We start from the raw sequence: 14,322 nt of genomic DNA, 5'->3' as shown, positions 1-14,322 counted from the left end.
TTCCCTTCCTATTTCAAATATATCAAGTTATCATAAAGAAAACAACAAGCAAGACATGTCTCACTACATGGATGAAGCATCATCGGTTTCTATTGCACTGTTGGTCATAAAAGATTCAACAGTGCTGTCATTGGTTGTTAATTACCTAACACAACCTTTGTCCTACTTCAAAGATTTGCTTTTATCTTGGTTCACAACTTTACAATCCTTTTACCATGTGATACTAGGAATGGCTTATGTAAGAAATCAGAGAATAACGAGTCTGAGATAGCACGTGTGTCTTTCAGGGCCCAAAAGATCCATTGGAACAGAACATTATTTTGTTTAGCCCTTGCTTCTTTTGGGGTGAAAATATAACTGGATGTCATCCATAATCATGAGTGAATCAATAGAGAGATTGTACCTGACCAGTGCTCTCCAGCTTCCCTTTGTACACCCTTCCAAAACCACCTTCCCCTATGAAGGACTCCGGCCTGAAGTTCTTAGTTGCGGCTGCAAGCTCACGGAAGGTAAAAGTTTGAGCAGCAATTTGGACACCAGGCCCATCCTTGGGAGCAGGCAGCTCCCTTTTGGAACCCCCGTTACTTCTGGACCTCAACTTGTCTGCTCCTGCAACACACACCCCAACAGAAAGAACAGCAGATCCATAAGTATTGGCAAATTCCCCCAAGACAAAAAACAGTAACAGACCTTGAATTCACCGATCACCAGTACCCAATAGAATACAGTACAATACAGATGTACTGTGTCATTCAAATAGGATGTGGCAAGATGAAGCTTCTGCAATTCAGTTCACCTAATACTGATAGTAAGTCGTACTTAATTAAGGCATATGGCAGATACATATTGAAATCGGAAATAAGGAAATGCCAATCCCAAATGAAATCGGGATAGTGGGGGCATTGCGATGCAATCAGTATGATAGGGGAGATCCAATTTGTTGGCGAGAAGAGGAGAGCAAAGGGAGAAGCCTTGTTTGTTGTTTGACGGAGAAATCAAAGAGATTGAGAATCAGATAGATACTAACCAGAGGGCAATCGGGAGATGTGAGAAGGTAGAGCTGGATTGGATGGGTGAGGGTGCTGCTGCTGCTGCTGATGCTGCTTGCGAATATGATCGTGATCGTGATCGTGCTTGCCATGGGGATTCAGCTTCTGATCCTCCCTCGAATCGAAACAAGAGAAGCAACCCATGATGCTCTCCTTGCTCTGTCACTGTCCCCCAAACGGAAATAATCAATCAAATTCAATTCGAGCCTTCTACTTGATTTGACGAGTGACGGATGGATGGATGGATGGATGGATTGAGGATTCTCTTCTGGAAAAGAAGAGGGCAGCTAGCAAGGAGAGTAGAGGAGAGCTGCTTATATTTACAGCAATCCCAAAGGGAAAGGGGAAAAAGGGAAAGGGGTCAAAGTCGCAGTCAACCACACGCTCATCCAAACAGATTCCAACTCTCTCCTCTACAGCACTTAACACACAAAACACACCCCAGCCCGATCATATATTCATACCCCAAAAGACAAACGCAACACAACGAATCCAACTCCACCAAACGCCACTAACTATGAAATCAAATCAAAGACAAAGGGCTTCAATTCATTGTTGCGTGCTGCCAAGTGCCGACGGAGACCTTCAATTCAGTTCACGTTCACCGTTAAAAAAACACATATACCGTTACTTTTCTCTTGGGAATTGGGATGGGATCCCAATCACCTGCCCTCGCTGTTTATACTTTATACCCCCTCTCGGGTTCTCGCCTTTTCAGGTCTTCCGCCCCATTCATAACATCAACGCTTTTAGAATTTGTTTCGAAAACATTTAACTATGACAAAAGAATTATATTTTTTCTTTTAAAAAAAATTATTTTTTTTAGAAAAAAAATTATTTTTTTCTAAAATTCAATTTCTTATTTATTTTTAATTATTTTAAAATAAAAAATCAATTCATGAATAAATTTTAATTTTTAGCATTCTAATCAAATTTTTTGTCATTTTTGAATAAAAATATGAGAATAATGAATATATTCACTATTCATTCTATTAAATATTGTGAACTAAAGATAATATTATCTATTATCTTTTGGCTGTTTTCTTTGCACATAAAAAAAATATGGATGTTACACAATAAAATGGATGTATATAAAATATTTATACTGTTATGATGTTATTGTCAAATGCAACCTGCGAATTAATTTTAATATTTTGAAATTACACATTTAAATTTTTTTGCCAACCAAGTTTAACAAAGTTGGCCCAAACTCAATAAAAGTCATTTTTTTTGCCTACGGTATCTCCCAACTCGACAGGTCAAGGACTAATCTGCGTTCTTCCTTCTTTTTCGCAGTCCTCCTTCTTCGTCTTCGCGTTCTTCCTTCTTCTTCTTCGTCTTCCTCCTCCTTCTTCTTCGCATTTCTTCTTCTTCTTCGCGTATTTTCTCTCAATCGTCATTCTTTTATTGCTACTGCTGTTGCTGAATTTTTTCTTTTCCTCCTTTTAATTGAGGTTCATTTGGATCCAAAAATGAATTCGATGTATTTTTGTTGATAATTGAGTCTTTTTGACTCGTTTAAAATTGAACTAATTTCGGTTCATTTGTGAATTAATTGAGGTTCACTTGATGCTGCTGATAAGTATTGACCAAATTTTTTATTCCTTAAGTAATTTCGGTTCATTTCTTAGTTTAATCGAGATTCATTTGGATCTAGAAATAAATTGTATGTGTTTTATTGATAATTGAGTCTTTTTGACTGCTTGTTCAAAACTGAACTAATTTCAGTTCATTTGTGTGTTAATTGAGGTTCACCTGATGTTGCTGATAAATATTAACCAAATTTTTTATTCCTTAAGTAATTTCGGTTCATTTCTTAGTTTAATTGAGGTTCATTTGAATTCAGAAATGAATTGGATGTGCTTTTGTTGATGATTGAGTCTTTTTAATTGCTTGTTCAAAACTAAACTAATTTCGATTCATTTGTGAATTAATTGAGCTTCACTTGATACTGCTGTTTTGATCAAGTTTTAAGTATTGACCAAGTTTTTTATTCCTTAAATAATTTTGGTTCATTTCTTAGTTTATTTGAGATTCATTTGGATCCAAAAATGAATTAGATGTGTTTTTGTTGATGATTGAGTCTTTTTTACTGTTTGTTCAGAACTGAACTAATTGAATGGAATGAAGTGGAATCTAATGCAATTGAATAAAGTGATAATGAATAATTTCATTCTTCTTTGCTAAAAAAATTGGTCAAAACTTATCATCAGCATCAAGTGAACCTCAATTAGCATACAAATGAACAAAATTAGTTCAGATTTGAACAAACAGTAAAAAAAACTCAATCATAACAAAAACACGTCAAATTCATTTTTGGATCTAAATGAACCTCAATTAAACTAAGAAGTGAACCAAAATTACTTAAGAAATAAAAAATTATAGCCAATAAATTACATTCCAAATCCACTAAACATGAATAAACTTAATTAATATAAATTTTAAATTTTAAAATTAATTTTTTTTATTTATTATTTACGTTGTTCAAAAAAAACTGAAAAAGCATTATTCTCCTGTACTTCAGAGGTAGAAAAGGTACGAGTGACGGTAAACTTTTTCCTAGGTACGTTTCTTTCTGCGTATTGCTTATGTATACAAGAACTGTGTAGCAGCAAAACGAAGATCCATTAATCATTCATCCATTAATACAAAAGATAAAGAGTAGGTCGTTTCCTTCCCTTACTGCATTCATTCAACAGTGTGTGATATATCTTAAACCTCAGAAGGCTCTAAGGAAGACGATAAGTCTGTCCCATAATTCCAAAGGCCCCATTCAACAGTGTGCGATACATCTTAAACCTCAGAAGGCTCTAAGGAAGACGATAAGTCTGTCCCATAATTCCAAAGGCCCCTTAGCTCACCTCTTACATATCCCAATACAATGGTCACACCTGTTGATCAATTAGGCAATAGCTCAGAGTTGAGACACAATACTTATACTTGAAAGATAACAAACGCTTCACATCTATTTTTAGCCAAAGCTAGTTTACCTAATGTACAGGGAACGAGGTAGAGAAGTGCTGGCTGTCCATGTCCGTTCATCAGATAAAGCCCCAAATATGTGAATATGAGGCCTGAAACACGAAAACTCTCCTCTGTCAAGAACTAAAATAACAGTCGCACAAAATCTGCATTGTGAGTATAAATAACTAATACGATTATAGTTTTAAATAGTGCCTAGAAATATTTGACATCGAATGTACATGATAACTAACAACAATTCAATTTGGGCCAAAGTTTCAGCAAATGGGTGAAAATTAAAGAGTTATGACTTATCAATACAAACATGGTGTAATTTAACTTACCCACGCCATAGCCAATTATCAACCAAAGAAAATATCCACTTAATGCTCCCTTCTTCTTATCTTTGTCAAATCTAAGACACCCAAAATACAGAAGAAATGTGTTAAAACAAACCGTCTATCATCTTGTTAGAAAGAAAAGTGTAGTCTGCCAACAAATCATTGAGTTTCCGGATAAAACAATCAAGTCAAATGTAATAAGGATCAGGAAAACTATATAGTGATGTAATCCTAAAATCATTACAAATATGCATTGTTATTTTCTTTCATTTTTTGGGTAGGAAAACAAGCATCTTTATGTTCAAAACTATGCCTATGCTATACATTTTCAATTTGGATAATCTTGCATTTATAGAAGCTGATTACAGCAGTACCTATGGGCAAAGGAAGCAAGCAAACCAGGAAAGAGAATATCTCCAAATCCAATCATGTCATAACCACCCCAGGGATCAACAAGACGAGGAAATCTCAAAAGCATTGGAATCGCTTCCCCACCAGCCCCGTCACCTCGAGCAACCTACAAAAGAAAGTCCATAAGTATCACAAAACTACAAGACACCTTAATCGTTTTTCTTTCTTTTTTAATAAAAAAGAAAAATCATGGCAGAGAAAAAACTGCTCTTAGACAATCCAACCAAGTGAATTGTGATTGTGTGATTCCAAAATCTAATACATACCGTTATCATAACACTCTCATGGAATATCAATGGAGATATGAACACCCAAAAGACGTCATAGACAAACGCACAACATAAGAGTACAGTTGCAACCTATTGTACATTAGATCCAAAAGAGAATTTACTATTAGAATTGTCATACAGATACAGAACAAAGTGAATAATGGAATAATTACTGACTTATTTTAGACAAGAAATCCATTCAGATACCTTAATATTAGGTAGTCTAGCCAACTGCAAGACTGTTATCATCAAGCAGATGCCCTACATAATAAAACAATGTTTCAAGCTACAAGACATAGTGAAATATCAATCAAACAACTTATCATCGGTTAATGGTAACAAACATAACTGAGAAAACAGCATGCCCTGCAATGCTTCAGAAAACCCACACTATGGAACCAAGATTCCAAATTTGGCATTTGGCTGATAAGTAAAACTGTATAAACATGCATGACTTAATAATTTGAAAATAATAAACTTGAGAGATATTAAAAAGGATAACTACCAAACAGGAAAATTTGGTAAAATATTACAAGCTTAGGACCAGCTAAATGCTCAACTAGTCAACAATGTTGAGAGTTTTTAGATATTAAAATTATAAAAAAAAATAAAGAAAATAACACTGATGTATATTCAACTAACAGTGTAATTCTGAAAGTGTTGGTTAATGATATGTTATAGAACCTATATGACCAATTGGTCTAGAGCTCATCCTAATTATCCCATATCTTATCGAAAGATGAACTTTCAGCACAATTTACACGAGGTAGGATAAACTTTGGCATTCTTCATGGTTTTAGCACAAAGGGCTCCTGCATGAGATGGTGTTGAACATAAAAAGCATTCATATCTTTTAACCTAACAACTTAAACTTTAGGGAGAAATGGTTTAGGACAAGGAATAAAAGTTTAATGGTAACCAGCAACAACTACAGGATTAAAAAAAAATTGAACCAATAATTCAAAAAAAAAATTACTAGCCATTTAAAAGAATTCAGAAACTGCAATGATAATAGAAAGACCCATTTTGCAGGTACTAGTAGCTAGAACTTACAAGAATATCTTGGCCAATCCATGAATATGATTGCTGTCGAGTAGCAGCCCAGAAAATCGCAAATGCCACAGAAAATAATAACACTACAAGTGAGAAAATAGAGACCTCCCCAAACAGAGGTAAATTCACTGTCTTCTGACCGCAACTTTGACATTTTCTGCTCACAGTTTGAGAGAGAGAGAGAGAGAGAGAGAGAGAGAGAGAAATTAACAGAACACACATCAAACAGAAAGAAAATTTATTTTCCTTTCTAACTGGAAAAGGAGGGAAAAATACATTGATTGTACCTTAAAGAGAGGCTTACAATACAACTGTGCATCCCCTGAAAAATAAACCAAACTTTAATTAATGCACAGAGGAAATTCAAACCTTTTGAATGTTTACGTTGTTGAAAACAGTGGTCCTGATACTTGTGCTACTAAAGAACTTCTCTCGGACATTTTCCTCTGGAATTCCTTTCTAAGTATACCTTGTGTATGAATCCAAAAAAGATACATAGTATAATTCGAGTAGCATATGTGAAACTGTCAATATTTTAGTTTATATATGGATAACAAATTTAATCTTTGTGACATCAACAAGGACAGGGAACCAGTACTCACTTCATGCACAACACAGACTATGATCTTTTGTCAGTTAGCTACATTACCTCAATGCCACCAATACAGAAAAATACAATCAGCACCCAGATAAACCAAGATGACATGAAGAAGAATAACAGCACAAGAAAAGTTGATGCTGTTATGACAAAAATGATAGCACCCTTTGTATCGATGTTCACAATTTCCTTATCAGAATCAGCTTTTGCTGTTTCACCATTTGAAGATTCCTAGCAAAATAAAAGAAAATTATATCTGCAAGTAAATAAATTTGAAGAGGTGTTACAAATAAACTGAAATAAATGCATCAATGAGCATAATGAAATAAATTCACCAATGAGCATAATGAAAGGAAGAAACCATGTTCCTATGTTCCACTGTGATAAGTACTGGAGTGACCAATCACTATAGCAATGGAAGTCAACAAAATATAGGGAGATGTAGACCAGTAAACGTGCTAAGATCCGTCAGTGATTATACGTATAATATCTCAGAATTGTTTGAATAGTAGGTACTTTCCCTCAATGAAAGCATGTTCTCAGGCTCACATAATGAGAAATGCTTGCTTAAGACATCAGAAAACACATTTATGTACACAGGATACTTTAAGGCAGAAGGTTACAAGGAAAAACCTTGGGACACAATTCATTATAGCGTTCATCAGACTGATTAGGAGCAGTTAGGTCTGACCAAAGTGAACCACATACAATTGTGCCAACAGACATCAACCACAAAAATGTGACTGAGAAGTCTACAAGTGGGCGAGGGGGAGCATATAACAGAATTTCCACTGCAATAAACAACTTAGAATTAAACATCTGTAGTGTAAGCCATGTAGAAAATAAACAAGACATCTAAGATAGACCTATGTAGATTCATCAATTTACGGCTGTGTATTACCATCAAAACAACACATGGTGGTCCTACACTCCTACAATTGTGTCATGTCACTATATATACTTGTTTTGAACACCACTAATCCTATTAATTATGAATATCTATGGTCTAGTAAATTTAGATCATAATCAGGCTACTATCCATGTAAATAAGGGAAACTAGGTCTTTTAACATCAGCTTCAAAGACATAATGTCACTTTTCTAACTGCATAAAGAACATAATAGTAAACCAGAAAATGTCCTAGGCTTTGTATTAAACAACTATCATGAACCTAACCACCATTTTCAACGTGACTTAGCCTACTTTCTCTCATGGCTTGTGCAAGTGTTTCAGTCACATCCATATGAAATTTCAACCTGGAAAACCATCTTAGAAGTATATTTCAATGTTCAACACAAAAATCTTGCTCAAATACAAATATATAATGAATAGAAAGTTTTAAATTCTAACAATTGAAGGCCTGACCTCGGCTTCCAGAAGTCAAGGATTTGTTGAGAGCTTCTCCCGCTGACTTTGTTATCATGACAACTGGGATTGAGATGCTTACCTCGGTGCTATTGGAGCAGACCATCTCAAAGAGATCTAACAGATGTGAAAAAACAGAGAATAAGCCAATAATTGGTGTAAATGAGTGGAGAAGCCACAAGCCTAAAGATATGTATGACAATCAGACAATGTGATCTGGGAAACCCTGTATGAACAAAACAAAAGCAAGAAAATGAACCTTCGGCATCATTTATCACCAACATGGCAGTAGCACCTCCCGACTGCACAAATGCAGCTTTAGTGGTGAAGTCACAACCACCACGCACACAGAGAGCAACCGAACCAGATAACTACAAAATGAAAATGCGCCACTCAGCAGTCGGTACACTTGTGACAAAAACATCAAGAGGTAAAACCAGGACACTTGTAATTATATCAAATCATTTTCTTAACTCAACTTATATAAAGTTATAATATAATATAATATCATTGTGTTTCCAAGTGTAACTATTAACTGGGTAATTGATTAGTAAGCAGAAAACCAGAAATCTGATGAAGGCAAGCTAGGGAGAAACAGAAAAGGAGTAGAAGGGAAGAAACCTTGGAAGTGGAAGCAGAACAGCAGTCGATAGGATAAGGGAGAATGGCGGGGGCTGGATCACTATTTTCAGCGCTCTCAGGCAGCGAAGAGCCAAATCTAGCTGTAACTCCATTGTAGACCCGACCTTCCTCGCCATCAACCCAGTTCTTCACCTTCACCTGCAGGGATTGAGAAGAGAAGGGTAAAAGATTAGTTCTCGTGTTTGGGAGGCAGATCCAATTGAAAGAGGGAAGAATGAGAAAGGATTGATTGGTGATTACCAGCTGGAAGGGATTATCGCAGGATTGAGACTTGGGAGCCCTGACGTCATCACGTTTAACATCGTCGGCAGCCGCTGCCACGGCAATCACAAACACAAACACAAACAAGACGGCCTGAGCAGGATGACACCTCCCCCGCCACATCCTCACACACACACGGAGAAATAGAAAGTCTTCCTGAGCTTGTGGTTTTTGTGTTTCTTTTCTCACACGCAAAGGAAATCGGGAAATTCGTCACCGCACCGGAACAATTAACATTTACCACACACAGTTAAAGAGTGAAGGAAGAGACGGTGATGTTTACTGTGTAGATTCTTTTAGATTTGAGGCTTGAGCTCTTTCACTTCCTCTGCTCTTTCTCAACTCCCGACCAAACCACCCAACAACTCCAAATTTTCAACTCCCTTATATATCTATATTTATCTATCCATCTAGGCAAATTCTCTGAGTCTATAAATTTAGTGTGGAAATTATCAAACTTATTGTTTGTGGTAAATTTTAAATATTTAAAAATTATTTATTTTTATATTATATATCAGATGTTCAATTTATTAAGTGTGCATATGGTTATTATAATTTTAGATTTAGATGAGTATTTTGGAGTGTATTATATTTTACTTAAATTAAGCCAAGTTAACCCATTCTAGGTCCAAACCTAAACCACCATCACCTAGGCCCAACACACCACCAGCAGGTACTCTCCACCAAAGGTCCAAGATGAAGTCCATTAAAAGTTCCACACAGCCACCACCTACACCAAAGGAGAAGGATGCATCCAGTCAGGACTGTCTCCTTCAGTCACATAATTCAACTTTATGTATCTCCAATAAAGTTGAGGCTCATGGCAAAACTTCCACCAAGAACTCAGGAAAAACTTTAGATGTTTTTGAAAATTTCAGTTGTGTGATGTTATTAATGTATTGCTAAATTGAGTAAATCCAATATTTGTGACACTTTTTTTGGTCTGAAACTTACCTAACAGGGTTTATGCTTCATGTTTCTTAGATAGCAACAGAGTTGCTCTAGGTTTCTGGATGTCAAAGGTATCCATCTTTTGTTGTTGTTTCCCTTTAACTAGATAATATTTTACTCAGGGTTCATGTAATGGAATTGATGGTGACTGAAATTTCTACATTTTATTGTTATCTTTCTATGCTTATTAATGAATTTGACATAGTTGTGTTCTGCCAGATGTGCTTGTGGTTCTATTTAATGTCAGTTCATATACATAAAGTTGATTAACACAATTCTTCATTATCAATTCCAGACTAACAGATACATTTTCCTTTCCAATTTCTTATCAAATTACAAGGACAGCAGTTCACTCACATAATTAGTCACCAACACCCTAAACCAAACTCATTAACACACACTCTGTCCATTTACAGATTCATTCAAACACATCACAATACAACTCAATTTACAAAACTCATTCACTCAAACACATCCAAAAAGAACCCTATATTCTCCACTAATTTCATCAAGCATACTTCAGTGGCATCACACAAGGTAGCCCCTACCTCTGATTCAACCAAATCTGCGACTAGAAGAAAAATAAACCAACCCATCCAACCGTGCCCAACACTGCAGCAACCTTGAACTTCCACTCAATGTCCTTCACTTTTGCTTTCAGGGCCGCAACTTTCCTCTTCATCCTTGCAATCTGCGGATCTTCAGCCTCTGTTTCTGGGTCTGTCCATCGGAAGAACTCACACTCTTCTTTAGTCTACAACATCCCACCAAAGTCAGTACCCAGAACAAACAAAACATTGTCATCAATCACGAACAAAAATTTAAAAAACGAATCTCATAGTAGACACAGCCCCAAAGTCGTCGCCCAAGATTGTTCTTCGTTTCCGAAATTCTTGGCACGGGTCTCTCACCATGTCCACAGAGAAGCCCCCTCTTCTGCGCAGACGACCGACTCCGAGACGACTGTAAGCTCTCGGCAGCCATGGCTTCACCTAGCTTCAAGAATCCTCGAAGCTGCTGCTCTATTACATTGGTTGGGGGTGAGATTTTGATTTAATCTCAACCCTCTCCAACCAGTTATGAAAATAAATAAATAAATAAATAAAAATTATTCATTAAAAGTTCAACTATCGGTAACAACTAAAAGGGCAAAAATGTTTATAGAGGGGAGGATGATTTTAAAGCGTTTCTCAGCGTTGAAGATGATTTTAATAACAAAAAAAGGTTCGAGATGAATTTGATTTTCACCCCATATCTTAAGAACGAAATAAGTACTTAATCCTAATTTATATTACTCATTAAAGATTTGAACTTGAGCACCGCTCTCAATAAAGCAGATGATATCCCGAATTTTAAAGACAGAAAATAAATTGTCAATCCTCTCTCAAAATATTTATAATATGCTCTAAATTTAATTTATTTTCAGTAATATAATCATAAACTCTCTTATTAAGCATGTCTTCAATAATCTCACTTTGAACAAAATCAGTTAATGTTATTACTATAAATAACTCTCTAGATTAGAAATGTCTTACTATTTATTTATTTTTATAAAGTAATTAAATATCTCACATGAAAAATAATTATTTTACATGTGTGTAAATTCTTCTATCATTTTGAAATTTATAATTTTCAAATCCATATCTGTCCAAAACGTGTATATTACATCTTTTCAAATAGTCTAAATGTTACAAGTGAGTCTAATAATTAGTTAATCCTGATTTTTTTTTTCTTTTTTTATAAGGTCTGGTTCACGAATAATTTTTAACATTTAATAAAGAAAGATAATATTATTAAATTTTATTATCATCGATGCAACAAAATAATTTTACAAAATATCTTTCTAATAAATNCATATATACCGTTTTTTTAAGACATAAAAGTAATTAATTAGGACATTGGTTAAGATAATTAAAGTCATTATTTCATTAAATTTTTAATTTAAAGAAAAAACCTAGTTAATTTTGGTATAGAAATTTTGAATTTGAAATTGATAAAAATTATGTTGAATTTTGATTTATTTGATTCTCATTTAAATTAATCACTACATAAGTTAAAGTTTTATTTTAAAGTTATATTCGAGCTTTAATCTGATTTTTAAAGTTTCAATTTACTTAGTTTGATTTTTTAACTTAGGTACGTGACTCATATTAGGGTTTTAAGTGTTTAGTTGAAAAAAAAAAGGTAAAAAAAATTTCAATTGTCACATCAAACAGTCGCTAGAATGTATAATGTAATAGTCGTTAGTCCATCTCAGCATGTCGTTAACGATTTTGTGAGACAGTGACAAAAATAAGATTAGGAACCAATGTGAGTCATAACTATTAAGTTGGGAGACTAAATTGAGTAAATCGAAATTTTTGAAATTAGATTGAAACGTAGTTGTTAGAACCGAACCAGTGATCGAACCGGTCAAGCTACTGGTTTACTGGTTTATTGGTTCAACCGATAAATCACTGGTTGAACCGATAAAACCGGTCTCACGTAAATATAAAATATAAAATAGTTAAAAACTTAAAATTAAAATTTGAAATACATAGCTTCACTAACATTTTATGAAGAATCAAGTCTCAACTTCTAAAAATAACTAATATAAAAAAATCATAAAATTTTAATACTACAATAGTATCTTATTTTGACACAATAAAAAATAATTAATTCATAAAACCTATCATCTAACTATAATATCAATAGATTTTAACACTAACATCAAAACAAATAACCTTAATCACAATACTAGCAATAAAATAGATCAAGTAAATTAATAAATTTTTAGAAAAATTTATATTTATATTAATAATGGTATATAATTAAAATATAATTAATTTTAAAAATAGAAAAACAAAAATTTAATTAAATTAGATATTTATGTATACTATATAATTAGCATTTGTCAAATATAATACTTAGAAGTGTAATGGCTAAGTGGCAAGTAAAGGTTGCTTTTGCTCCAAGGTTCTTGGTTCGAGACCTTGTGGAGACATTTTAAAAATTTTTTCAAGTAGACCAGTTCGGTTAGACCGGTTTGCACCGGTTCACATCGGTTTTATTCCTTAAACGGTCCAAGGAGTAAACCTAGTCCGGTTCACTAGTTTTCCGGTCGAACCAGTCGAATAAGTATTATCTCTTTGTTGACAATTAAGTTGTTTTGATGGTAATTGAGATCTAATAATGGTTTATAATAAAAGAAGCATTCTTTTGCAACAATGAACCTATAGTAGTAGTTAGGGGTGTTCGTAGATTAGATCATATCCATATAAATCCACAGTATTTATCCGTATCTGATCTGTAATTTGAGGATATGATCTGATCTGTAAGATGATCGGATTGGATCGAATCGGATCCACACTCTAATCAGATAGAAGTAAATATGTTTACAAAAGTAAACAAAAAAAAGAGTTGTTGAGTTAAGAAATTAACTAAATTAATTAGTGATGACAAACATTATTTTTGGCAAAATAAATAATTAGAGTGGTTTAATTAATAAGTATATGTTGCTAATTATTTATTATATGTTGCAGGCCAAAATGTGAATTACAGTCCAAATGGAATGAGAAACAAAACAAGGTTGGTGGGCTGGTAAATCAAGCAAAGCCCAAAAGGAAGCAAGCTTAAGAAATTAAAATGAGCCAAGCATATCTCTACCCGATCCAAGCCCAATTTTGTTTCAGCAAACAATTCCCTCCATCTTGCTCCAACCAAAGCAACGTTCCTCTCCTCTCTAATCAAGTCAAATCAAGAGTTCAGAAAAGTAAGAAAGAGAAAGAGAGAAAAAGCTTCCTCCATAAGCCAATAACCAAAGAAGCAATAGAGAGAGAGTTGAAGCTTGAAGCACAGAAGCTAAAACAGAAATCCCAAGCTAAATCAAGCTTAAGAAAGGTAATCCATCTCATCTTGCATGCATCAAATCTTCATCCCTTCTTCCCAACTCTCTGCTATATCCGAAAATGGCATTCAAGGGAAAGTTGGTCTCTGCCCTATTCTGTTTCACATCTACGGTCACAAGTGATACTTGGGGACCAAGTTGGTTTTCAAGGGCTCAGATCAAGTTGACCTTTGGAAGATTTCTATGGTTGCTGTATTATGGCTTTCGGTCAAGGTGAGGAAGTCAGAAGGAAAGTTTCTAATCTGAGGGTAAAGAGAAAAAGTAAATCTGTGGGTTGGTGAAGCTCAAGGCTCAAGGTGTTGACCTTGGAAGAAGAACCCAACAACATGCAAGGAGATAAAAAGAGGTTTGCTGTTCATTCAGAAACTAAGGAGAGAAAACCAGAGTGTGAGAACAGTGTTCTGTTAAGGAGTTCATCTACTTGGATAATGCTTTCTTTCAAAGAAGCATTCGGCCAATACTGAAGAACTCAAGCTGAGGTTTGCGAATCTGGTTTTGCACATAGCAAAGAGGCTGCTGATGAAGTCAATCTCCTT

The 14,322-nt window shown here is 34.6% G+C and overlaps 2 protein-coding genes across 3 annotated transcripts in view; both read right to left on the bottom strand.

Annotated features, from left to right (window-relative positions):
* LOC107635776 (serine/threonine-protein kinase PBS1) overlaps positions 1-1,792 on the bottom strand; it is a 5,085-nt gene extending 3,293 nt beyond the window's left edge. The window contains exons 1-2 of one of the 2 annotated variants that reach the window (XM_021122301.1): positions 1,028-1,792; positions 404-609 (exon numbers count right to left, since the gene is read on the bottom strand). In XM_021122301.1, the coding sequence (XP_020977960.1) occupies positions 404-609; positions 1,028-1,193 (372 nt within the window). In that variant the 5' untranslated portion in view covers positions 1,194-1,792. The remainder of the gene's footprint in view (positions 1-403; positions 610-1,027) is intronic. The other variant, XM_016339345.2, reaches the window with a different exon arrangement.
* On the bottom strand, positions 3,592-9,337 carry LOC107635775 (signal peptide peptidase-like 2). The gene is made up of 15 exons (XM_021122300.1): positions 8,929-9,337; positions 8,668-8,826; positions 8,306-8,417; positions 8,047-8,163; positions 7,316-7,473; positions 6,734-6,913; positions 6,372-6,406; positions 6,085-6,241; positions 5,239-5,292; positions 5,029-5,121; positions 4,726-4,868; positions 4,355-4,425; positions 4,040-4,123; positions 3,849-3,940; positions 3,592-3,767 (listed from the first exon to the last, which is right to left on the bottom strand). The coding sequence occupies exons 1-15, from the start codon at positions 9,070-9,072 to the stop codon at positions 3,762-3,764; spliced, it is 1,605 nt and encodes a 534-aa protein (XP_020977959.1). The 5' UTR covers positions 9,073-9,337; the 3' UTR covers positions 3,592-3,761.

This window comes from Arachis ipaensis, chromosome B04 (genome assembly GCF_000816755.2).
Source record: "Arachis ipaensis cultivar K30076 chromosome B04, Araip1.1, whole genome shotgun sequence".
Classification (NCBI taxonomy): domain Eukaryota; kingdom Viridiplantae; phylum Streptophyta; class Magnoliopsida; order Fabales; family Fabaceae; genus Arachis; species Arachis ipaensis.
This window is presented reverse-complemented; position numbering and strand designations above follow the sequence as displayed.